Source organism: Arachis duranensis, chromosome 3, assembly GCF_000817695.3.
Source record: "Arachis duranensis cultivar V14167 chromosome 3, aradu.V14167.gnm2.J7QH, whole genome shotgun sequence".
Lineage (NCBI taxonomy): Eukaryota > Viridiplantae > Streptophyta > Magnoliopsida > Fabales > Fabaceae > Arachis > Arachis duranensis.
Genome location: NC_029774.3, coordinates 14,435,426 through 14,460,223, shown reverse-complemented (window position 1 = coordinate 14,460,223; position 24,798 = coordinate 14,435,426). Strand labels below are relative to the sequence as shown.

At 34.4% G+C, this 24,798-nt stretch overlaps 2 protein-coding genes across 3 annotated transcripts; both read left to right on the top strand.

The window, feature by feature from the left end:
- Window positions 1-7,532: 7,532 nt before the first annotated feature.
- LOC127745446 (uncharacterized) lies at window positions 7,533-8,576 on the top strand. The gene is made up of 2 exons (XM_052258163.1): window positions 7,533-7,622; window positions 7,967-8,576. Exons 1-2 carry the CDS (start codon window positions 7,570-7,572, stop codon window positions 8,574-8,576), a joined length of 663 nt encoding a protein of 220 aa, XP_052114123.1. The 5' UTR covers window positions 7,533-7,569.
- On the top strand, window positions 8,430-15,424 carry LOC107477752 (protein PAM71-homolog, chloroplastic). 2 transcript variants are annotated; one of them, XM_016097824.3, is made up of 11 exons: window positions 8,430-8,572; window positions 8,665-8,814; window positions 10,492-10,651; window positions 11,497-11,683; window positions 12,332-12,379; window positions 13,090-13,186; window positions 13,768-13,931; window positions 14,118-14,183; window positions 14,814-14,864; window positions 14,943-15,047; window positions 15,151-15,424. In XM_016097824.3, exons 2-11 carry the CDS (start codon window positions 8,694-8,696, stop codon window positions 15,214-15,216), a joined length of 1,065 nt encoding a protein of 354 aa, XP_015953310.1. In that variant the 5' UTR covers window positions 8,430-8,572; window positions 8,665-8,693; the 3' UTR covers window positions 15,217-15,424. The 2 variants fall into 2 exon arrangements, with proteins under 2 accessions (XP_015953310.1, XP_015953311.1); XM_016097825.3 differs by having other exon boundaries at window positions 8,447-8,572; window positions 8,649-8,814.
- The last annotated feature ends 9,374 nt before the right edge of the window (window positions 15,425-24,798 follow it).

The following is a 24,798-nucleotide window of genomic DNA, read 5'->3' as shown; positions in this document are numbered from 1 at the left end:
AAGAAATGAAGGAATCGTAAAGCTGTCAAGCCCGACCTTTTCGCACTTAATTGATCATAACTTGAGCTACAGAGGTCCAAATGAGACGGTTCCAGTTGCGTTGTAAAGATAACATCTGGGACTTCAAAATGATCTAAGATTTGCCATAGTTGCCACGCGTCTAGGAACGCGTACACGCACTGTACGCGTACGCGTCGATGTTGCACGTGACTCACTAAAGTGCAACTCGTGGCCAGCAATTTCTGAAGTATTTTGGGCCCAATCCAACTCATTTTTGATGCTATTTAACCCAAGGATTGAAGAGGAATGGGACACTTAGACACTTAGTTAGTTTTTAATTTAGTTTTATCAAGCTTTTAGTTAGTTTCTAGAGAGAGAAGCTCTCTCTTCTCTCTAGGATTAGGATTAGGTTTAGGTTTAGGTTAATCTCTTCTTAGATCTAGGTTTAATTCATGCTTTGATTTACTTTTCCTTTACAATTTCTTGTTCCTATACTCTTCCTCTCTCTAATTTTATATTTCATTCTTGTAATTGTTTACTTTGTTGTTGATGCACTCTTTCTTTTTCTATTTTCCTTTATTGCAATTTGAGGTAATTCATGTAGATCTTGTTTTCTTTAGTTTTTGTTGTTAATTCTTTGCAATTAGTTGTTGTTAGATTTTGTTCTTGTTGTTGATTTACTATGCTTTCCTTTTGTGCCTTCCAAGTGTTTGATAAAATGCTTGGAGGAGTGTTATAGTAGAATTTTATGTTCTTGGCTTGGAGAGGTAACTTAGGAACTCTTGAGTTACTAATGTCCAAGTAATTGATGATTGGAAGCCATTAACTCTAGGCCTCTCTAATTGAATTAGTAGAGAGTTATGACTTATGGACTTGGATTGATATAACTCATTTGACTTTCCTTTACTACTAGTTAAAGGATGATTTAATGGGATTGATCCTTGCCAATTCTCATGTTGTGGTTAGTGATTAGGATAGAGATCCTTGACCACCAAACCTTGCCAAGACTGTTTTGTCATTTAAATTTCATTGCCATTTAATTTTCTTGTCTCTTATCCAAAACCCCAAAATATACAACTCATAACCAATAACAAGAACACTTTATTGCAATTCCTAGGGAGAACGACCCGAGGTTTGAATACTTCGATTATTAATTTTAAGGGTTTGTACTTAGTGACAACCAAATTTTTGTATGAAAGGATTATTGTTGGTTTAGAAACTATACTTGCAATGAGATTTCATTTGTAAAATTCTATACCATCAATTTTCCATTCATCAACGCGATATCGAACTAAAGGCTCAATATTAAATAATTAATAAGAAAAACAGGTTAGTAACTCCTTACTTTTGGTACGATCATGATCTGCTAAAGGTTAGGGTTTTACAATAGCAATTCCAATTACAAAAATAAGTTTTTAGAAAAATCCCCTACCTCAAAAAGTCAAAACAACAAACCAAACGCATCATAGAAAAACTTTTCTCTCGGCCTGCGGTCAGCGGAAGCTACAACCTTAACTCAAACCATATTAGCAGCAATCACATCAACATTAAAGCAACTTGCAACATTTAGACACAGCCCTATGTTACCAAAACATCAAAGTTTATAACCAAATATAACAGAATACTAACGCGGGGGTTTTTGAAACATAAACACTTACTGTAATAACAAAACGAAGAAACTGAAACCCCGATTTCACCCGTAGCAGATCCGGCAACTATCTCGAGCGACAGTGGCGACCAAAACATCGGTGATGGCGACTGTAATAAACATGCAGTGATGATAAAGCTCCCGGAAACTCAAAAGAAATGAAAACCAACTCAAAACCCTTACCGGCAGGGGATCTCAGCGGCGGTGGCTGGGCGCGAGTCCCCCACTCTCTCTCTCTTTCTCTCTCTCTGACTCCGCCATGGGTGACGACGACTCTAATTCCATAACGAGGATGACGATGGCGCGGGTACAGCAGCGATGGCAACGAGCTTCGCGGCAAAGGCGGCGACAGCAACATGAGCCCTCCGAAGACGACGGCGGACACAAGGCAGTGGCTTCTTCACCTCTCTTGCATGCGCTCTTTCCTTTCTGTTCTCTGTTACTGCCAGCAGCGGTGGTAGCAAGCAGCTTGGCGACGACGACAGCACGATGATGATGGCACAGGGACGGCGGCGTGGCTCCCTTTCCTCTCTTCCCTTTCTTTCCTTTTCTGCGGCTCCCCTTTCCTCTCTTCCCTTTCTTTCTTTCTTTCTTTCTCTGACTGTGGGTATGGAGCTAGGGTTTAGATTGGGGAGTGTGTGTGTGAGAGAGTGTTATGTTGTGTGAGTGTGTGGGGGTTGGGTAGCTAGAGTTAGGGTTAGGTAAAAAATTAGGGTTTTGGTTTGGGAATTTTGGGTTTAATTTGAATAGGATAATTTTAATAAAATTGGGGCATAGAGTATTAATTTGAAATTTAAATTAAATTTCTAAAAATTACTTTAAAATATTATTTGTTGTATTAAAATACTAATTAATTCTCAATCAATTACTCTAATTGAAAATTCATGGTAATATAATTAATTTTCTTTATCCTTAAAACTTAAAGTATTAAATTATATAAATATAAATTATTTAAATCAATTTAATATAAAATGCTTATTAATTTATAACTACCAATTTTATATTTTAAATATAAAAAATAGCTCAATAATTGTAAAATTATGTATAATTCTAATTTAAATAACCAAACCTCATTATTTTGAAATTTTTTAAATTTTAAATTGTAAATAGAAAAATAATCCATAATTATAGAGTTTGGATAAAAACCTTAATTTATTTTAAATTCAATTAATCAAAACTGCCTTTAATTATTTTCAATAAAATAATTTCTTAAATTAAAACTATAAATAAATATATGATTTGAAATTAGATCAAAATAGGACTTTTCAAAAGTTATGGGTCTTACATCCGACATGTCCTAGTAGCTAACCATGGATAGAAACACCGCATCGCGGAGCAAATGGGACTCAGCCACAACCCCTTGCTACTACCCATTTAATCCAGAGCAAGTGGATTGAACTATCTACTACTACTGCGTACTATCTAGGCGGGTGTTTACGAACTTAATTTAGAGCAAGTGGAATAAACCACTACTATTGTTACTACCCAGGCGCCTCAATCACTGACCCAGAACAAGTGGAACGAACTAATACTACTGCTACTGTCCAGGTATCTCATTCAACAATTCTCTCATGTTCAGTCAAAATTTCATATTTGAACTCAGTTCTCAATATTCTTCTTTCTCATAACCGACCTCATCATCAATCATATCTTATTTCAATCGCATTTCATTATTATTATTATCATTATCTTTATCAATTACTTCTCATTCAACTTTATCGACATCTCATTACTCAATTATCACTTTGCAAAATCATCTCAATATTTCTTTAACTCATTTAACCTATTCACCCTTGTTCTAAAGCTTAGAATTTTGCTAACGGACTCAAAACATGTGTTAAAGAGGTTTGGAAAGTTAGTGAACAGGTTTAAAACTCGAAAATGCAACTTTTTCAAAATAGTGTAGTCATGCGTATGCATGCCACCCCCTGCGTATGCACGGGTGTATTTTTGACAAACTCCTGCACGCGAGTACTCAAAACAGAGAGGGTGGCTCGCGTATGCATACGCATTGCCCTGTACGCACATGTTCAAAACTTGGCCTTTCATGCTTACACATGCCTCATATGTATGTATGGTTGTAAAATTTGACAAATTCGCGTAAGAATCCACCTAATGCGTATACAAGTGTATAAAACAGAGAAAATTCTCGTGTATGCAACCATGTGTCTACGTACGCATTCCCTGCATTTTTCAAAAAGCTGCTAAGTCTGTAGAAATTAATTTTTACACATCCAACTTCGAACGTGCATAGCTTTTTTGTCAAAATCATTTTTAGTCGGTTCTTCAAATGTTGTAAACTTTACGGACCAAATTTTCATTCAAAACTAGTTTTACAAAATTTGAAAATTCGAAAATCAAGTTATGGCCTGTCGAAATTAGTCGAAAATCAACTTTTACCAATTTTAACAAAATTCATAGTTTTCTAAATTCTCATTTCCAAACCACACTTTCACAACCAAAACAACTCCAATGTTCCTAAACATGTTCATACAGAACTCTTTCATACCACAAAATGCTCATAACTAATCTAAGTGCTCCCCCCTTGATCCATCTTGAATTTTGCATAATTAGTCTCTAGAATCAGTTGGATTTGGGCTTGGGAAGCTTAGAAATTGCCCCCAGCATTTTTACTTTAATGAGGTCACGTGCAAGATGCCACGCGTATGCGTCATGTCACGCGTACGCGTCACCTGGACAATCTCATTTTCACGCGTGCGTGTCGATGTATGCACTCCAAATCCTTGATTTTTCATGAATTCTCCACTTACATGCTTTTCTCTTCACTCCTTTGATCCATTCCTAGCCTTTTCAACCTGAATTCACTAACAAATACATCAAGGCATCTAGTGGAATCAAAGGTGAATTAAAATTAGCGAACTAAAGGCCTAAAAAGAATGTTTTTACACTTAAGCACAAATTAAGGGAGAATTACGAAACCATGCTATTTCATTGAATAAATATAAGAAAAGTTGATAAAATTTCCTAAAATCAACACAAGATAAACCACCAAATTAGGGTTTATCAAATGCCAACCTATATAATTCATCCAATCCATTCAATTTAATTTCTCAAACTCACCATCAACCTTTAATACATCAAAAACCATTATTATTTTATACTCATCAACATCATAATCCAATAAATACAGGCTCATATACTCATCAAAATCATAATTTAACACATGCCAACTCATCCACCCTTCATACACAAATCATATACCATATACATATTTCATTCAATTCATTCTTATCTTATAGTCTCCTGGCCTAAGTTTTCACATGACATTAAATATTAACTACGAGAAACCAAAACTATGCCTTGTCTGATTTCTCCCTTATCTTGGAACGCCTCAAAAGTGCCCTCCTTCCACAAGCTTTCACTTATCCAAGTCCACACCAATTAGATTTCTAACACCCAAAGTTCAATGTCAAGCTTCCAACACCAATATGTCTCCAAAACACATAATTCAATTGAATTCCGCACAATATCACTAAAATTAACATAGGGTTCATATTTTTAAATAGGAATGATGAGTCCATATTTGATGATAATTTTTTGCTTGAATTGGATGGATTTCATTACATAAACTCACATTTAATCACAAAAATAGCATACTTTTATGATTTCTCTCTGATTTGAACCTAAATGTGAAAAAACATGCATTTTTGTGCTTAAATTGATCATTTTAATTCCACTTTCATTCCATTCGATACCGTGATATGTTTTGTTAAGTGATTTTAGGTCAAGTAGGCAAGAATGGCTAGGCAGAAGTGGAAGAAAGCATGCAAAATGGGTAATTTCATGAAGAAAATAAAGGAGAAGCACACAGTCAAGTGTGCGTACGCACAATCTTCTATGCATACGCATAAGTCTCAGTGTGTGACTTCATTAAAATGTCATATGGCTCGTAAATTTGGGGGCTTCTGGCCCAATTTTAGAAGTGCTGAAGCCATTTTGGAGTGCTATATAAAGGGGACTTCATTCCATATCAAAGGAGTCACTTGGAGAGCTCACTTTAAGTAGAAAACACATTAGGAGTAGTAGTGTAATTTGGAAAATTCTCTCTTAGGGTTTATTTAATTTTCATTGTAGCATTTTATAGTTTAAGTTTTGATCTTAGATTTTGCTTATCTCATTGTAAGTACTCTTTAATTCCCTTTTTAATTTACATTACCCTTGCTACAATTTTCTCTTGTTCAAGTTACTTTGTTAAAATATGCAATTTTGATTTCTTGAGATTTTGGTTGATAAATTTCATGTTTTATGATTTATACTTGATTAATTAAGTTTATATTGTTGATTTTATGAATAGTTTGGTTATAGTTTCATTTTCCTTTGCAATTTCTAGTTTTGCTTTTGTGCCTACCAAATTTTTGTGAAAATGTGACTTGGTAATTTTGAGTAGATTTTCACGCCTTGACTCAGGAAATGAGTTCCTAAGATACCAGAGTCATAATGTCTGACATTTAGTGGTAATTTTTGGGTTGTTAATTGATTCTTGTTTCCGTTGACGCTAGCTTTTTACTAAGTAATTAGTAAGTTAGCTATGACATATGGATTAAGGTCAATTATGCTTGCTTGACTTGCTCCTCGATGTTAGGGGTTGACGAAGTGAGATTAACTCATCATAGTTGCCATAGTTGTGGTTATGACGATGATAGAATTCCTTAATTCTCATTCCCAAGTCAAGGCTCTTTTATGCATTTATAGCATTTTCACTAAATTTTGACCTTGTTTCCTTTTTAATTGCATTATTTTTTTCATCATTTCTTAGTTCTTTTATTTCTTGGTTCTTTTAAATTTTTGCTCCTTGATTAAAGAAACCACCTTACTTCACAACCAAGAGTGCGGTGTCTTAATTGCATAGTCCGAGGGAGACGACCCGGGATTTCAAACTCCCGGTTATTGATTTGTTTTGGATTGTAACAATCTTTTAATTTAAACTTTGACTGAGTGCTAAGTGCGTGTTTGGACTATACTTGTAATGAAGAAATTCTATAATTTTGTGAAATTCCGAACCTACCTCTCGGCTTCTCTATCAAGGGCACAAGGGTTTGATGGTTCTTTATTTTCTCACAGATGATTGGGACAAAGCCCAATGATTTTTCACAACTAGAACACACCTAATATCATAAAAACAGCAAATTCTCAAAACTTATTAACCTAAAAATAAAATCTGAATGGAAGGCAAGAGCTAGGCACGAAAGCAAAGTTTCTTACCACTTGGTTCAGATAGAAATGAAGAGCTCGGCGAGATGAACGTGTGACAGCAAACGATGCGGTGATCAGAGCTCCGAATTAAAAGTTATGGGCAATTGAATTTTGGAGGTGAGAGTTAGGGTTCCATGAGCTCTCCTCTCTCTTTGCAACGTGAAATGAAGAAAGAAATGGGTAAGAAGGCCGAATGAAATGCTTTAGTGTGGGTTGGGTTTATGGGCTTAGGCCCACTTAGGTCTGGTTCAACTGTTTCATTCTGTTGATCTAGTTTCGGGCAAAAAATTTTAAAATTAGTATTCAAATTCGTATTTTAATTATTTTTACTTTTCTAAATTATAAAATTTAATTTTTTAATTTTTTTAAATAAAATAAAATTTATTAATTAATTATTTGTTAATTTTTAGGGTTTTACATCGGTCTTGAGAAATAATGTTGGGGGTGGATATATGGATTTGCAACTAAGATGGAAAATGCTATAGCAAGAGAGTCGGAGGTGGCAGTTATGTTACAAGGGTTAGAGGTAGCTTGGAGCAAAAGAATCAGAAGATTAATTCTTGAATCTGATTCAAAAGAAGGGGTGAAACTTATTAGGAATTCACTCACCCAATCCTAAACTTATACGCATGTTCAGATGGATTGCACAATTACTGGAAAAAAGCTAGACGGTAGAAATCAGGCATACTTATAGAGAGGCGAATCAGATGGCTGACGATTTGATTAATCTAATTCTGGAAGAGGATGCTCATCATTTATGGTTTGACAATCCCCCTAAAAAAGTGTAGTTAATGTTGTTTGTTGATTGTTGTGGGATTCAAATTTTTCGTGGTAGTTAGTTGCTCTTTTTCCTTTTTTTTTCTTGGCCTTAGAGCCTCTGATGTACCCAAAACATAAAAACTAGATCGATCCGTCTACTTGGATCGAAAAATCAATTACCAACCTCTAAATGGCTAGGTTACAGGTTTTTCACACTTCATAGGATCTTAGTTGCGTCAGAACTGATTTAAGTTGGTTAGATTTCATAAAAATCGGTAATCCGTCTGATATTTTAAAACCTAACTTGGTCAAATTTTTAATTCCTTTTAAAATCGATTTTTTGAGGCAAAAGGACAGGATGAAAGGGTGTCAACGCAGTCTTTGGGATCGATGGTGGACAGACAGTGGTGACGGCTGCGTAGCTGACGGAATCTATGAGACTGAGAGTGAGGGAGACGAAGAGAGGGCACGGGTGTTAGAGGATGAGGTTAGGGTTTTGGTTTTTCCGACCCGACCCGGGGTTACTTGGGTTGTTTGGCATTGGGCCAAGACAAAAAAGAAAAAAACCCAACACAAAGCCGTTTTAGGACGAACCAAAAAAAAAAAAACCCAAAACCATCCCCAATCTCACTCACTCAGACACTCACAGCTTCACCTCACTCATCGCACCTCACAGAGATTCCCCCTCAGACACTCTCACCTCTCTCGCTCACAGCACGGTTACCGCCGGTCGTCCCTCGTCACTCTCCTCGCCGGCTCCTCTGCCGCGTCCCCGCACCGTCAGTGTTTGCTCGCATCTGCTTCCTCCGCTCCTGTGCCTCCGCCGTTTGTGTCATCCCGGCCGCCTTGGCTCCGCCGTGCCTCGGCTGTCTCTACCTCCGCCTCGTCCCTCGTCTCTGTTCAGCATCTGCCAAGTGCCTGCACTCTGCACGACAAGCAAAGGGTAATTGGGTAAGTCAGCAGTTTCAAACTTTCTGGAAACTTTTGAGCTTTCGTGCAACATAACTCCACAACTCAATTACACCAGAAAAATGCAATTGTAGAGGCGCAGTTGCAGGATACTACAAAGAAAATGAAAGGGTTAGGTCCTCATGCACCAATGGTATCAAGGGGAAAACCTCCTCCTTTGTTGGCTGTGGTGGACACATTACCATGCTGCCCTTCTCTGCCAACAATCACTACCTTATCACAATGTGAGTTCTTTTTCCCAGAATTTATGCTCTTGGCTTAGTTCGCATTTAATCTTTTATGTTTTATTTATTATTTCTTTTTTAATATCTTTCTCCCTACTGGGGTTTTGACCTCGATTGAAAAAGCACGGGTGCGGCAGTTTTGGTGTGGATAATTTTGGTATGCCTGGGTATGGATTCTTTTTTTCCTTTGTTGTTTAATAAATTTCCGGTGACGCCAGTACATTGCTAGGTAGATGTCAAACGGTGTCGTTTTGAAATTTTCTATACAGCGGCACTCACTCATCACTCACTCAAAACCATTCCTTTGCTGCCACTCCACTGGCGGCAACACAAAAAGAGGACGGCCTCGAGCCGCAAAGCAGTGACTGCAGCTAGCGCAACATGCTGAGATGGTGACAAGAGCGACAGCAATGCCGGAGATGCTGCTGATCCACTCTTCTATGGTCATAGGCCATGAATCCTCTCATACTGAAGTGTTGAGGTGGCGCTTGGCAGATTTCATAGACACAAAATAGATGGACATGATAGTAAATAAATATGCTTGGTTGCACTGAGTCGGAGTAAGAAGGACACTGTCTCAGTGTATATCAGTAGGAAAGGACCCTATTGTCTATTTTTAGTGTCTCTTTGAGTGTCCTGTTCCGCCATGTTTCTTGTTGCAAACGTATCAAGTGATCTGTTTCCCAGGATTCTTTGAGTTACTGTTCTGTGTTCACTGCAACTTCATTTATTTTTTATGTGAAAATTATGTGGAAGGTTTTCTTTTGTTCATCATATCCCCTCATAGTTACATAAATTCTCCAATTTGCTCATGTATTGCGTACCGGTTTGCGTGTTTTGATTTGTGATTCTTTAGTGAACCAGAATGCTATTGGTTGCCTCTGAAATTGCAGAGTTAGATGGTCCATGGTCAATAGTGAGACTGCTGCACTGGAAGAGCCTGCTGCCATGGAGGGTGTGTGACAAAGGGTGGTTTAGAGAAAAAGCAATAATATTGGGCTTTATTTTATTTTATCTTAATTTCTTAAATGAATAATGCATCGATTACTATTAAGTGAACCCCGTACCACGAACCCAAATAACATACCAAAGAAGCTTGCTCCACATATGTTTGACAAGGTAGCGTACTGTGTTATGTTATGCTATCACATACCTGTTTGCTTTACAACACTGTCATATACTGCTAGTCTGTTACTATATCTACTTGGGCAACATAGCTGAAATTTCAGCAGAAAGTTATGTTTTTATCCAATAAATAAATTTCATTGGTTTTCCTTTTGTTTCGTTAGCTTGTAGGTATAGTTGAATATTTTGCAGTTAGTTGTTGTGAGGAGTATACAAAAGTTTTTAAAGTACTGGAATTTGTTTGAATAGATATAGACATATAGTATGTCGTTTCAGTTGTGTTGATACTGTTATGGTATTTGCTAAGATTCTGTGCATATGGATAAGAAGTGCAAATGGTCAAAAACAAAACTGACACACATTGGGTTACTCATTGGAAAACTATGTCGCCTGAAGTAATATGATATTGATGCTAAGATTTTGTGGAGTGTATGCTTTCACTTGTATTGGGAAATCATTGGCTTTGTACAGCTTCAATTGTTCATATTTATATTTTTTCTCTTTTTTCTCCACCAATCATACTAAGTGACATTATGCCTGAATTATATATAGCAAGATGCAGACAGAAATCGACATTGAGTTTGGCCCGTGGCACAATTCGAGCTCAAACATCCAACACTGGAATAGGACCAAGAGATTTTGGAAGTAGGAGTGATATAGATGGCCAGAATGTCCCTCAAGGAAGTCCACTTAACAAAAGTTCACGTAAAATGTGAGTCTCGTTTGATTGATTTCACTTCACAATGCAAAAAAATTGTGGTCACTCAGACCTTTATGTAGTGTTTGCAACTTATCAGAATATACCTTTTGGTTTGTTGGGCATATTGGTTGCTTTTAATATTGCCATATTATCTCCTTGATAACTGAACTTCTTTGGGAGTTTGATGCAAACTTGCTATGCCCATACATATTGCTAAATTATTAAATTATTGAGTGTGTAATTCCATGATTTTACTGATTTATGCTTCTACCTTTCTTTAAATTGGTGGTATTGTGATATTAATGTTGATGTCCTACTGAAGAAAACAAGCCTTAGAGAAAATCTCAAGTTTGTTAAATGTGCTTTGGGTCAACAAACCCAAATCCTCCACTGCATTCTCTTCCTCCCTGTCAATTATGTTATTTATCATCAATCTGACCCTAACATTATTTTCTTGTTTCTTTTATTCTCCTATCGTGTACTTAGTATTGCCGTAAATGTGGGTGTGAATCATTTCATGTACTAGATTCTTAACCCCCCATCTGATACCAAATGTTCCTTGAGTAGACTATTGTTTGCTCTTGCATGCTAGGTTCTGGGCAGTTTGTGTTGTTTCTTTTCAAACGTTCTTTGATGATCCTCTTCTTTGTGTTTAAGCTTGAGTTTTTTGTTTTTGTTCCCATGTCTCCCTGCGAACCCAAAAACGGAAAAAAGAGGTAGGAATATATTTGAAGACAACAACAATTGAAGTTTTCAATTCATGTAGCAGATTATGCTAGTGCCATTTTAATCGTACTTGCAATTCTTGCATGGTCCTATTGTAATTCTTATGTAAATCATATCTTATGGTTTGACAGCGTGAAACCACCTAAATGGATTGCCCGGTATCCGACCTTTATAGCTCTTGCATTGATTGGATGTGCTCTTGTATTTTCACTAGTAACCTTTTTGAAAGGGGGACCTGCGTCAGTTCTAGCAGCAATTTCAAAATCAGGATTCACTGCTGCATTTACATTAATATTTGTTTCTGAGATTGGGGACAAGGTAATGACTATTATTGCCTATAGTTTAACTCTTAACTTCGTCATTTGATTCTCATGTTGTGAAAATCATTATATGCTAGGTGCTTAACTACCGATTTAGTAAAAATTAAGTTTTTATATCAATATATACACTTCAGTCGGTTTATCGATGGCCATTTCCGTAAAGGTTTATATTGTTAGTGGGAACATAATGTGAACATGTGTGTTCCTCAATAAAGAAGACAATGAAATATGTTGGAGTAGAACATATTCTCTCGTGCTGTTAGCTGGGGACAAGGGTTTTGCAGTGCTCAAAATAATTTGTCTGACTACCTTAACTGTTTATCCTTTTCCAATTTATCTGGATAAGCAAAAATATTGATGCTTTGAGAAGATATCAACTTAGTTATTAGTATCCTACTGGAATTATAATTTGAGAAACATGATTATGTGTTGAATCAAATGAGAAGGCTTTTAATTTTTTATTTTTTTATAGTATTTGATAGAGATTTCTGCAACTAATCTTGGATACATGGAAGTTGGAGTGTTTTGTATCTCGGGTTGAGTTTTGTAATAATTTAAGAAAAAAAGATCACATAGGTTTAGTTAATCATGTTTAAGTTATTGATATATTACGGGACCTGAAGTTAGTTTTCTATGTTTTGGTCAGACATTCTTCATTGCTGCACTCTTGGCAATGCAATATGAGAAGGGATTGGTATGTTTTCTTACTTCTCTCCACAATCATATTAGTTACACCTACTCCCACTCTCCGATCACAAATTGTATTTCAACACGATATCATCAATTATATTATGATCTTATGGTGTTCTTGTTTGTTAATTATTCTTGCTTATACACTCAACTGATTTATAGTAATGAAATTTATTGAGTTGGAAAATTCCTCGATTTTCTCTATTCTGTTATCTACTTTGGTATCAAATAACAGGAATTTAGCATCTTATGCCGCTCTAGTGTCCTAAAATTTGATCCATTTTTAATTTAATATATAGCCAACTGTAATATCAGCATTCTAAATTGCTAGTGGTTAGCTCATAGATTGGTTGTCTTCATACTGTAAATAAGAGATTCATGCATAAATTTAGACACATATTACTCAAACGGATGTGTTTTAATGCAATCCTTGCCTAAACTATTCATGTAGATGTAGTAACCTGAGTTGCATCATCACTTATCTGACAATTTTGCAAATTGGAAATCTTAAAAGAGGATGTCTATAAGAAAATAAATAAATAATATTGAAAAAGCATACAATATTTCGGGATCTTGCCCTATACTCGTGTTGAGAATTGAGACTTTACCTACTGAGATTTTAGTTCCAACGGACCAGTGCATCTTAGTTTAATTTAATTTATTTTGGAGCACAATTTTATATATATTTTAACATAACTTTTGTATATTAATTAGGTCCTATTGGGGTCAATGGGTGCTCTTGCACTCATGACAATCCTATCAGTTGTAATTGGTCGAATCTTTCAGTCAGTGCCTGCTCAGTTCCAGACAAGTAAGTGGTAAAATATGATATTTTTTATTCTGAGAAGATTTTTTATATCTTGTTATGTTCTAGGAGTGATCCTCAGAAGTCAGAATGTATTAACGATGAAATAATAAACTGTCTGGTTGAGTATTCAAGAGACTAAACACTCCTAGCATGAATTCTATTTCCATCTATCTCAGTAAGCCCCCTCAATACCTCTCCCATCTCCCTAAATACCCTCTCATCTCTCCCCTGTAATAGAATTGTGCACACACCACTTTGCCAGCTTGGAAATTAGTTATAAAAGTCACCACTCCTAATAGAATGCTATCGTGGCCCATCTGCTTTTCTGCAACGCTGGAGTTTCCAATTTATTTCTCCAATAAATATCAATCTTCATTGTTTGTTTTTCAAATTAGATTGAAATATCTGAAGTCTCTATGTAATTGGTGCTCAATTTTGGTTTCAAAATCAAAATATGCAGTTTCTATCATGCTCTTGAATTCAGTTGAATCTAGTTTCTTTTTTGCCAATTATGTGAGGGAAAATGAAGCACTTAGCTGTTATAATTACTGCCAGATTTTCATTTTTTTATGGTTTACCTGCAGCCTTGCCAATCGGAGAATATGCTGCAGTAACTCTTCTTTTGTTTTTTGGCCTAAAAGCAATAAAAGATGCATGGGATCTTCCATCTAATGGGGTTAAGAACGGTGGTAATGGTAACTCCGAGCTTAATGAATTTGCTGAGGCAGAGGAGCTTGTGAAAGAAAAGGTTTGAATCCTATGTATCTGAATTACAGGGCCTTTATTGAGATACGGACTTCTCAGCCCAAGTTTTATAATATGAAACAGCATTGTTATATATTCAAGGGTTACTTGGTTGTGTTTTCTTCATATTGGCAGTTTAACTTGTATGTACAGTTTCCTTGTCATTGATGTCTTTCCATATGTCCTTCAGGTGTCGAAACGGCTTTCAAATCCATTTGAGGTTATTTGGAAATCATTCAGCCTTGTATTCTTTGCTGTAAGTCTCCTTTGCTCTTGTTATACTCAACAACAGGACACCTTGATACTTATAAATGAAATCAAATGTGAAACAACAAAATCTATAAAAGCAATGTGCAAATATTACAATTTAGTCTCTTACTCAGTATGTCGCAAATGATCTTTATTCCCTCGAAATTCCACTTATATTTTTCATCAGTCTTGGAATTAAAGATAATGTCATAATATCTCTACAATATCGATGATCTCTTAGTTTTGCTTCTAATTATTTCATCAATTCTGTTTCAACAATCACTTTTGTAAGTAAAGAAGGCATAGTCTCTTAATAATCCTTTTGTAGATGGACTAATGTATAGAATCAACAAAAGCTATATAGAATCAAGCTTTAATATTGGTTAATTATCTATTATCTATATAAAAGGGATATGGAAGGGCTTTGGTGTACAAATTTCATGAAATGCTTTTCATTATAACCTATAAAAAGTATATTTTTCCTATTTTGAAAACCCAGAAATATTTATTATCTTGACTAACCTCGTGTATATTATTTTATTATACATATTTAATTTATTAAAAAGTGGATTAATAAGCACCGTAGTGTATATAAATATATATCATGAATTTTAATTTGGTAACTGCAATTGCCTAGGAATGGGGAGATCGTTCTATGCTTGCCACAATTGCACTTGGGGCTGCTCAGGTACCCTTTTAAATTCCAAGACTGTAATATATTTTGCTTAATGCGTTAACCTGGCTAATAATGTCTTGGCCTGTTCAGTCTCCATGGGGTGTTGCTAGTGGAGCCATTGGTGGACACCTACTTGCAACCTCAATTGCTATAGTAGGGGGAGCATTACTTGCTAACTACATTTCTGAAAAACTGGTATAAGCCATAACCATACCTCATAACGTTACACGGCCTCAAGTATTTTAGTTATTTATTTATTTATTTATTTAATATCTAAGTCGGTTCATCTTCCTTTCAGGTTGGCTACTTGGGTGGAGGGTTGTTTCTAATTTTTGCTGTTGCTACCTTTTTTGGGGTTTTCTGATTGTTGTTGCTTGGTGCCACTCCTTTCTTGTATGTGTAATATGTCACTGATAGTGCTAGCGATACAACGAAGAAGCTCAAGCACCCGAGGGATGCTGAGAGATCAACAGAAATTTAATATTTCAATTTACTTGAACAGATATCGTCATTATAAAGGAAATTGCTCATGTATAGCATATGAATAAAAAATTGTGATTCTTTAACCTTGAGATTAGCTTTTGTAATGTGTGATTTGTTGTTAGTACAAACTAAATAGACTAGCAAAACAATGTTTTCCTGAATATTAATAGATATAAGGACTTAGAACTGAGGAAATCTAGGAGGTGCAGAACAAAAACTGTCGAAAGGAAGGATCACAATTTTTTTTTTTCTTAAAAAAGTACACGAAGACTCCCAAAGGTCGCCCCCATCTTATTGATAATATTCTGGCCAAGTATTCCATTCGATGGAACTGCAAAAAACATTTATAGAGTTGAACAACTTGTATTAATTTAATGAACAACACAACTTTTAAATATTAAATTTAAACCTTGCACAATTAAAAGTGGAAAAGAAGAGATATCCTTTGCCCTCATCCCTGGGAAAGGGTCCGCAGCAAAATTGCTACCGGAAATTTCTGGCCTACAAATTAAGTTTGGTAGAAAAGTACTACGTGAGTAACTGACTTTATTCTCTTGTTAATCTTTTTTTTTCCATCCACACTTTGTTTGGATTGGTAAAAACATATTGTACTAGTTCATGAGCTACTCTATTTCCCTCTCTCTTCACATGATTAAAGAAAATTGATCTAAAATTACCTATTAAATACAGACTATCAGCAATGAAAGAACCAAACAAGAGTCATTTACCTTTCTTTGTTTGAGAGCTTTCACCACCTGCATACTATCACTCTCTAAAATAATGTTTGTAAAGCAACTTTCTATAGCCATCTTCATTCCTCAGTAGGCAGCATATGTTTCTGCCTCATGGGCTTCAAGGGGGAAGGGAATAGCCCAACAAGCTGTTGCCATGACTTGGCCCAAGTTATCTCTAATAACAACCCCTACACCTCCTTTATTAATATTATCAATGGTTGCATCTACATTAACTTTTAGCATTGAGTTTGGTGGCTCTTCCCACTTCTGCATAAGGAAAATTGGTGGGTTATGATTCTTCCTCAACTCTTCCATAGTAGTTTGGGTGTTCCAAAATTCTTCGAAGGAGGTCAAAGCTTTTTTTTTATTTCTTCTTCAATTGTTAGCACTTTCTTTTCAAAAATCATCGAATTTCTTGCTCGCCAGAGTTGATTTAGTAAGGTACAAAAAAGATCCTGTTCTTTCATCTGAAACTTACCCAAAATCTCTGTAATCCATCCTTTCATATTAATTTCTCTATTTGTTTCAGGCCTTAAATTGAATGGTGATGCAAACCAGAAACGCCTTGCAAAATCACGGTGTTTGAAAAGGTGTTCTTCCGTCTCCTCTCCTACCTAGCATCTCTCACAAATTGGTGGACATTCAATTCCTCTGCACCTTAGGTTCTTCATAGTTGGGAGGGATTTATGCATCAGTCTCCACAGAAAATTCAGTGTTCTTGAGGGGGCTTTAATCTTCCAACCTTCTTCTACTTGAGGATCTAGTGGTGACACCTAGTGACGGATCTCCAATAATGAATTCTTTTGGATAATTCTTCGTGAATTTCTATTTCCTTGGTCTGAGAGTCCTAGGATCAGGTTCAAATAGATTTTGGTTTGCTTAGCTGTCAGTTCCAAGATTTTTTGCAGTTTCAGGAGATAATACAGATTTGTCTCCTACAGAGTTGACTGACACAGTAGGTTGACCTCTCTGCTGCAAATGAAAATCAGTTTGAGCTTGGTTCTCATTTTTTATATCACTATTTAGTCATCTTGCAAAGATCTTAAAATAATGTTAGTATCATAAAAGGAAACATGTATAGATTCCTCAATAATTCTAAAATCTTTGTGATAAACTCTATAAGCTTTGCTAGTTGTGGAATATCCAATGAAAATGCATTCATAGGTCTTTGAATAAAACTTTTCTAAGTTATCTTTAGTGTTTAATACAAAACATTTGCATTCAAAGATATGAAAATATTTAAAATTGGGACGGGTTCTTTTTCATAATTCATAAGGTATTTTCTTCAAAAACCTCCTAATAATTGTTTTATTTAAAATATAACACTCTGTGTTGACCGCTTTGGTCCAAAGAAACTTAGGGACATTGCTTTCATATAAGATGACTCTAGTCATTTTTTGAAGACTTCTATTTCTTTGTTCAATAACACTATTTTGTTGAGGTGTTATTGGACAAGAAAAGTTATGTGAGATTTCTAGTTCATCATAAAAAGTTTCAAAATCACAATTTTTAAATTTCTTTCCGTGATCACTTTTAATAGAAACAATATTTAAATCTTTTTCATTTTGAACCTGTTTGCTAAACACCTCAAAGGCCGAAAAAATATCACTTTTATGAGTAAGAAAAAGAACTCAACCAAATCTTGTATAATCATCCATAATTACCATGTCATAATATTTACTGCCTAGAATTTGAGTCCTAGTTAACCCAAAAAGATCAATATGTAGCAATTCAAGAGGTCTTTTAGTCAAAATGTCTTCCTTTGACTTAAATAAACTTTTTGTTTGCTTTTTTATTTGGCATGCATTGTAAGTGAAGTCTTTGTCAAATTTTATTTTAGGAAGATCTTTCACGAAAGCTTTCTTTACTAGCTTGGCTATTTGAAATATGCTAGCATGATATAGCATTTTATGTCATAGACAATTTTTAGAATTCATGGAATTAAAACAAGCTAAATTTTGACTTTTGAGTTTATTTAGTGTAAGGTCATACACATTATCACATCTTTTAGCTATAAACAATACTTCATCCGAATTTTCATTTACAACAAGATATTCCAATTTTTTGAAAAATTACCCAATAACCTACGTTACAAAGTTGGATAATCCTCAAAAGATTATATCTCAACCCATCAACTAAAAATACATTGTCAATACAAGTAGAAAAGTCCTTACCCACTTTACCTATGGCAATGATCTTGCCTTTTCCATCATCACCGAATATCACAAAATCCTCCATTGTACTAATTGATTTTGATGAAGAATGTGGATTTTTCGGTCATGTGCCTTGAACATCCACTATCAAGATACCACATGCCTTTCTTCTTCCTAAATGCAAGAAAAATCTACACAAAGCTTTAAATGATCTTAGGTATCCAAATAAATTTGGATCCTTAGATGTTAATCCTCCTTGGTTGCCCAAGGATATTAAAATCCTTTACCACCTCGTATACTTTATTTTCAACTTTTTTTTAACAATAAAGTATTGATGAGATGAAAGACCATATTTTTTGCAAGTTTGACAATGATTCCTCTTTTCAAGTAATAAGAGGTTTGAAATCTTTTGGTTTTAGAGGTTGAAGCTTCAGTTTCAGCATGAGATTTTTCAAAAACAGCTTTATATTTTCAAAATATTCCAACTTAGATTTTTCAAACAAGAAATTTTTATTACTAGTAATTTGTCCAAGTTTTTGAAATTTTGAGCAGATTGTGCTATATTTTAGTTTAAGCTTCTAATCACTATATGCAATCTTTTATTTTCATCAATTAAGTCCATTAATGCATTTACTGTGTACTTTTCTTTAAATTTTTCATTTTCAAATTTAAGAAGTTTATTTTCTTTGATTAAATTAATAGCACCTTTGATTTGTTTTAGTTTTTTTTGAAGGGAAGTATTTTCAGCTTTTAAAGAATTATTTTCTGACTCACATCAATAAAATTTATCGAAAATATTTTTAACATGTGCTGTTAGATTATTAACCGTTTGATATAATTTTTCATTAGATAGATTAAAATAATTTACCTTTTTCACTTGATCTTGGTCAATCATAAAGCAAATTTTGCTTCGTGTTTAAACTCTTCTTCGTCTTCGGAGTCATTTTTAAAGCCCTCCTATAATGTCATCAGCACATTCCTCTTGTCTTTGTTTATCTTGTCCTCTTTCTTATTTAACAACACAAATTTGTATGCTTATACGATATTTTCAAAAAATGTTATTTTTAGTAATTAATTTTATTTCGATGAATTAATTCCGAATTTTAAAATAAAATAAATGATAATATAATTTTATTATTATGTTATTAATTTATATATGCTATAATTATAATAGAGTCTAGATAATAATATTATTATTATCAAATCCGATATTTGCTCAATATAAAAAATTATTGGTATTTTTTGATGAATTTAGAGTTATTAATACTTTATCAAATATTTTTTATCTTTAAGTTACTAATGTTATTATATTAATAACTTTTATATATATATATAATTTTTTATATATTATTATTTATATTTTAATATATTTAATTTTCATAATTATTCGTTTAAGATATTTATAATTTGAACCGCTGAGTTAGCAACTTCGCAACTTGACACCAAGCCCCTAAATCACCATTACTTACTCATATTCATTATCTTAGTTCGTTTCTCATTGGCCGAAGCCAGGAAAAGAGATTTGGCCGAAGCCATTAAGGGAACCAAAGTAAAAGAAATTGAAAACGTGGCTTGTAATGCATATGTACATATATATAATCGTTACACATGCTTCTTTTAATTAATAACCATGACACCTATAATGCTTCAACACCACAAATTCTAATTTATTACCAATCAACCTCTAATTATCTTCCTTTCTCCGCATGCATCACCGAATGAACTTGAAGAAAAGAAGAGAAAGAAACCGAGAGTGAGAAAGAGAGAATCTCCATGACCGTAAAGCTTTTGACTTCGATTTCTTGTGATTCGTAATTTTAATAAAAAATTTAATTTAACTAAAGTGTTTGTATTTTTTTTTCTACATGTTGGCATCACTTTTATTCTATAAAAGTTGATAATAATTTAATTCTTCTTTTTGAGTTCGGTCAATTAAAATTTTAGGAGATATAGACGATTTCGAACGTTTTTTTCTTCAACAACTCGATTAAAAAATTTTTTTAAAATTTTTGTTATTTTGATTTTGTGCGGAAATAGAATTTTAATAAATTTTTGCCAATTAAATTTATATTTGATAAGTGAATTGAGATTATAATTAATTGTTGAATGAATTTATTTGAGATTATGTTGAATTTTTGTGAAACCTTGATAATTGGTGATTATTGATGGTTCGGTCAGGGAGAAACAGCCTAATCCATGATACATTAACAAAATTTGGACTGTTACAATGTTAAAAATTAAGTAAAATTTAATGAGGTTTAAGTGGCTAAGTGATTATATAAAAGTTACAGTAAATCCGTAACTGTAAAATTTAAAAACGGATTAAGATTTAAATGTATATTTTGATAAGAAAATAAGTAGGATTTTAGTTCTTTATGAAGAGAAGAAACAGCCATGAAGAATTATTTTTGGGGGATATAAATGTATTTTTATGAAAAGATTAAGTTTAATATTATAATTATATAAGTTTTCAAATAATTTGGGTAATAAATAAAGTTTAGGGGTAAAATAAATATTTTATAAAAGATTAGGGTTATTTTTATAAATATGAAACAAAGAGTGCATGTTTAAATATATTTCTATAAAATATTGAGGTAAAAAATAAAATATTAAAGAATTCGTGGTTTAGAAATTAATTAATAAAAGTTTGAAAATAAGATTTAATAAAATAAGTTTTGAGAGTATTAGAAATATTTTTTTAAATATTTGTTTAAAATTACTCAATTACATTAGAGTAAATTATTATTATAATTATTATTTATCAAATATATTATTTTATAAGAATATTATTATATGTATTATGAAGAATAAAACAGAGAGTAATAAGCAGACTAATCTTAAAAGCTTTACAGAACACCGACTTAAGTAAAGAACCTTATGATTTCTTTTCCATAAAATACTTAGTGAAGATAGTTTGAACTATTAAATATAAATAAGTAAAAGACTGAAGAAAAAGAGAAGATAAATCGGCCAGAAAGGTCACGCAAGGGTGACAATAATATGGTTATGGTGCCGAAGGATAAATATTGACAAGCCGTTGGCTTTGTATATGAATGATTGTGCGGGGACGCCCGTAAATATGGAATGACTTCCAAGAAAAAGGGTCACATACTTCAGCTGGAGAATCAGCGCCTATGTAACACCCTACCTTTTAACACCTCATGATCGTATTAAAAGTTTAGGCGTTACCTACCTCTAAGCTGTTAATTTAATATTATAATTATTTAATACTAAGCCTTCGCGAATATAAACCGAATTCTTAGTTACAAAGTTGAAAAGTATTTACTTAAAATTCACTTAATCACATAATTATTTTTACATAATAATAAATACATAAGCTTAATCAAAACTTTTGAAATACAAATCCTGCCCCTCTAAAATCTCAAAATGACAAATGACGAGCAAAATGACAAATGACGAAGGGTAAAATAAAATCTAAGACTAAATCATATACAGAAAATGAAAACATATATATACATAAGGTTTCGTAATTCGATCGCGGCTTCGTGCTAAGCTTCCTGAACCTGTCACTAAAAAGAAATCCTGTAGGGGAGTAAGAACATATATATACAGCATAGACTTAAAAACCAATGGATAATCATCCGAAAACCTTTTCAAAAGAACAATATTTAATTTTCCAGAAATTCATAACCTTTCTTTTTTTATAAGAAAATCTTAATCAGTTTCCTAGACTGGATGAATGACCAACCCGTCCAATTATAGGTTCATTAAGTCTATGTTGAACCAGCTTGATTTTTCATACTTTACAAATACTTCAATCAGAGACCAATCACAAAATCAATCAACACAATCAACAATTCAGCACTAATACTCAATCAACAAAAGTACCACACTAGAGCAAACACAGGAAAAACAGACAAGGAAAGCACAGATATAGGCAGCAGTTACAACAGATAGTTTAGATAGTAGATAATAACACTTAAACAATTAGGCAAACCAAAACAAATTCAAACCCAAACAAAGCATGCAAATGCAGATGATACATGTCTGCCCTATGGCTAATGAGCTCATCTGTCGGTTATACAACCAACCCGACATGTCCTGGTAGCTAACCATTGCCTACGTCTATATGAAGCCGAATAAATACATGCATGAAACATCAAGTACTTTTATTAAGAAAATAAACTATGTACTAGAAAACAAACTATGAACTAGAAAACAAACTAAAAATTAGAAACATGACAATCGTTAAGTAGTTTCTCTGATTGTTTGGAGCCGATACTAGTCATGCTGAGGGTGCAATGTGTTTTTAATGAAATTTTTGGCGGAACATCAAACTTAGCATCCAACATTCATCCCTTAATTATTTTGGTGTGCAATACCAAACTTAGCTCTTTGCAATACAGAGAAATCTACTTAACTTCTTTATTGAAATAACTAAGAAAGTAAAACTACTGACCTGTAGCTGATGACTTTCTTCCTCTTCTTCCAGTTTGTTAAGAGGAATGACCTCAAAGGGGGGAGAAGATTCAGCTACTGTCCCTTGTCTTGGCCTCTCGTCAGTAAGCTTTCTTTTGTAAATGGCTTGATTGATCTTGCTTGCTGGATCAGGGACAATAGTGGTGCCCTTGTTAGTTGCCTTCACTTCTTTGAATCTAAGTCTTGGTTCCTGTGTTATTACTGGAGTTTTGTCTTCATCAAGAGTCCCTTACAATGATGGTTCTGTGAGCTCTTCCTCTATGAACTTCTCTACTTCACTTGAGTGTGACTTCTCTTGAGTGTTGGTGAACGAAATTGTGATCATCAATAATGGCTCCAAAGGCTTGGTGCTCTCAAACGTGAATCACACTTTATCACAACTCCGCACAACTAACCAGTAAGTGTACTGGGTCGTCCAAGTAATACCTTGCGTGAGTAAGGGTCGATCCCACAAAGATTGTTGGTATGAAGCAAGTTATGGTCATCTTGTAAATCCCAGTCAGGCGGATTTAACTGGTTTAAGAGATTATTGGTTTAAATAAAGATAATAAAATAAACAGAAAATAAAGATAAAGTTACTCATGTAATTCAATGGTGGGAATTTCAGATAGGTGTATGGAGGCACTGTGTTCCTTCTGAATCTCTGCTTTCCTACTTCTTCCTTCTAGTTTTTCATCACTCCTTTCCATGGCAAGCTGTATGTAGGGCATCACCGTTGTCAATGGCTACATCCCATCCTCTCAGTGAAAATGGTCCAAATGCTCTGTCACAGCACGGCTAATCATCTGTCGGTTCTCAATCAGGTTGGAATAGAATCCAGTGATTCTTTTGCGTCTGTCACTAACTCAGTCATGCGTTCATAGGTGAGAATGATGATGAGTGTCATGGATCATCACATTCATCAAGTTGAAGTGCAACGAATATCTTAGAACATGAATAAATCGAATTGGATAGAAGATAATAGTAATTGTATTAAAACTTGAGGTACAGCAGAGCTCCACACCCTTAATCTATGGTGTGTAGAAACTCCACCGTTGAAAATACATAAGTGAAAAGTCCAGGCATGGCCGAATGGCCAGCCCCCAGATCTAAGAACTAAACGTCCTCTGATTGAATAATACAATCAAAAGATCCCCCCGATCCATAATACAAAGGTAAAAAGTTCTATTTATACTAAACTAGCTACTAAGGTTTACAGAAGTAAGTAATTGATGCATAAATCCACTTCCGGGGCCCACTTGGTGTGTGCTTGGGCTGAGCTTGATCTATCCACGAGCAGAGGCTTCTCTTGGAGTTGAACACCAAGTTGTAACATGTTTTGGGCGTTCAACTCTGGTTCGTGACGTGTTTTTGGCGTTTGACTCCAGAATGCAGCATGGAACTGGCGTTGAGCGCCAGTTTACGTCATCTAATCACGAATAAAGTATGAACTATTATATATTGCTGGAAAGCTCTGAATGTCTACTTTTCAACGCCATTAAGAGCGCGCCATTTAGAGTTCTGTAGCTCCAGAAAATCCATTTTGAGTGCAGGGAGGTCAGATTCCAACAGCATCAGCAGTCATTTATCAGCCTCTTATCAGAGTTTTGCTCAGGTCCCTCAATTTCAGCCAGAAAATATCTGAAATCACAGAAAAACACACAAACTCATAGTAAAGCCAAGAAATGTGAATTTAGCATAAAAACTACCTAAAAACATTGCCAAAAAGCGTATAAATTATCCGCTCATCACAACACCAAACTTAAATTGTTGCTTGTCCCCAAGCAACTGAAAATCAAATAGGATAAAAAGAAGAGAATATACTATAAATCCCAAAATATCTATGAATATTAGTTCTAATTAGATGAGCGGGACTTGTAGCTTTTTGCTTCTGAACAGTTTTGGCATCTCACTTTTTCCTTTGAAGTTTAGAATGATTGGCTTCTATAGGAACTTAGAATTTTGGATAGTGTTATTGATTCTCCTAGTTAAGTTTGTTGATTCTTGAACACAGCTACTTTTATGAGTCTTGGCTGTGGCCCTAAGCACTTTATTTTCCAGTATTACCACCGGATGCATAAATGCCACAGACACATGACTGGGTGAACCTTTTCAGATTGTGACTCAGCTTTGTTAGAGTCCCCAGTTAGAGGTGTC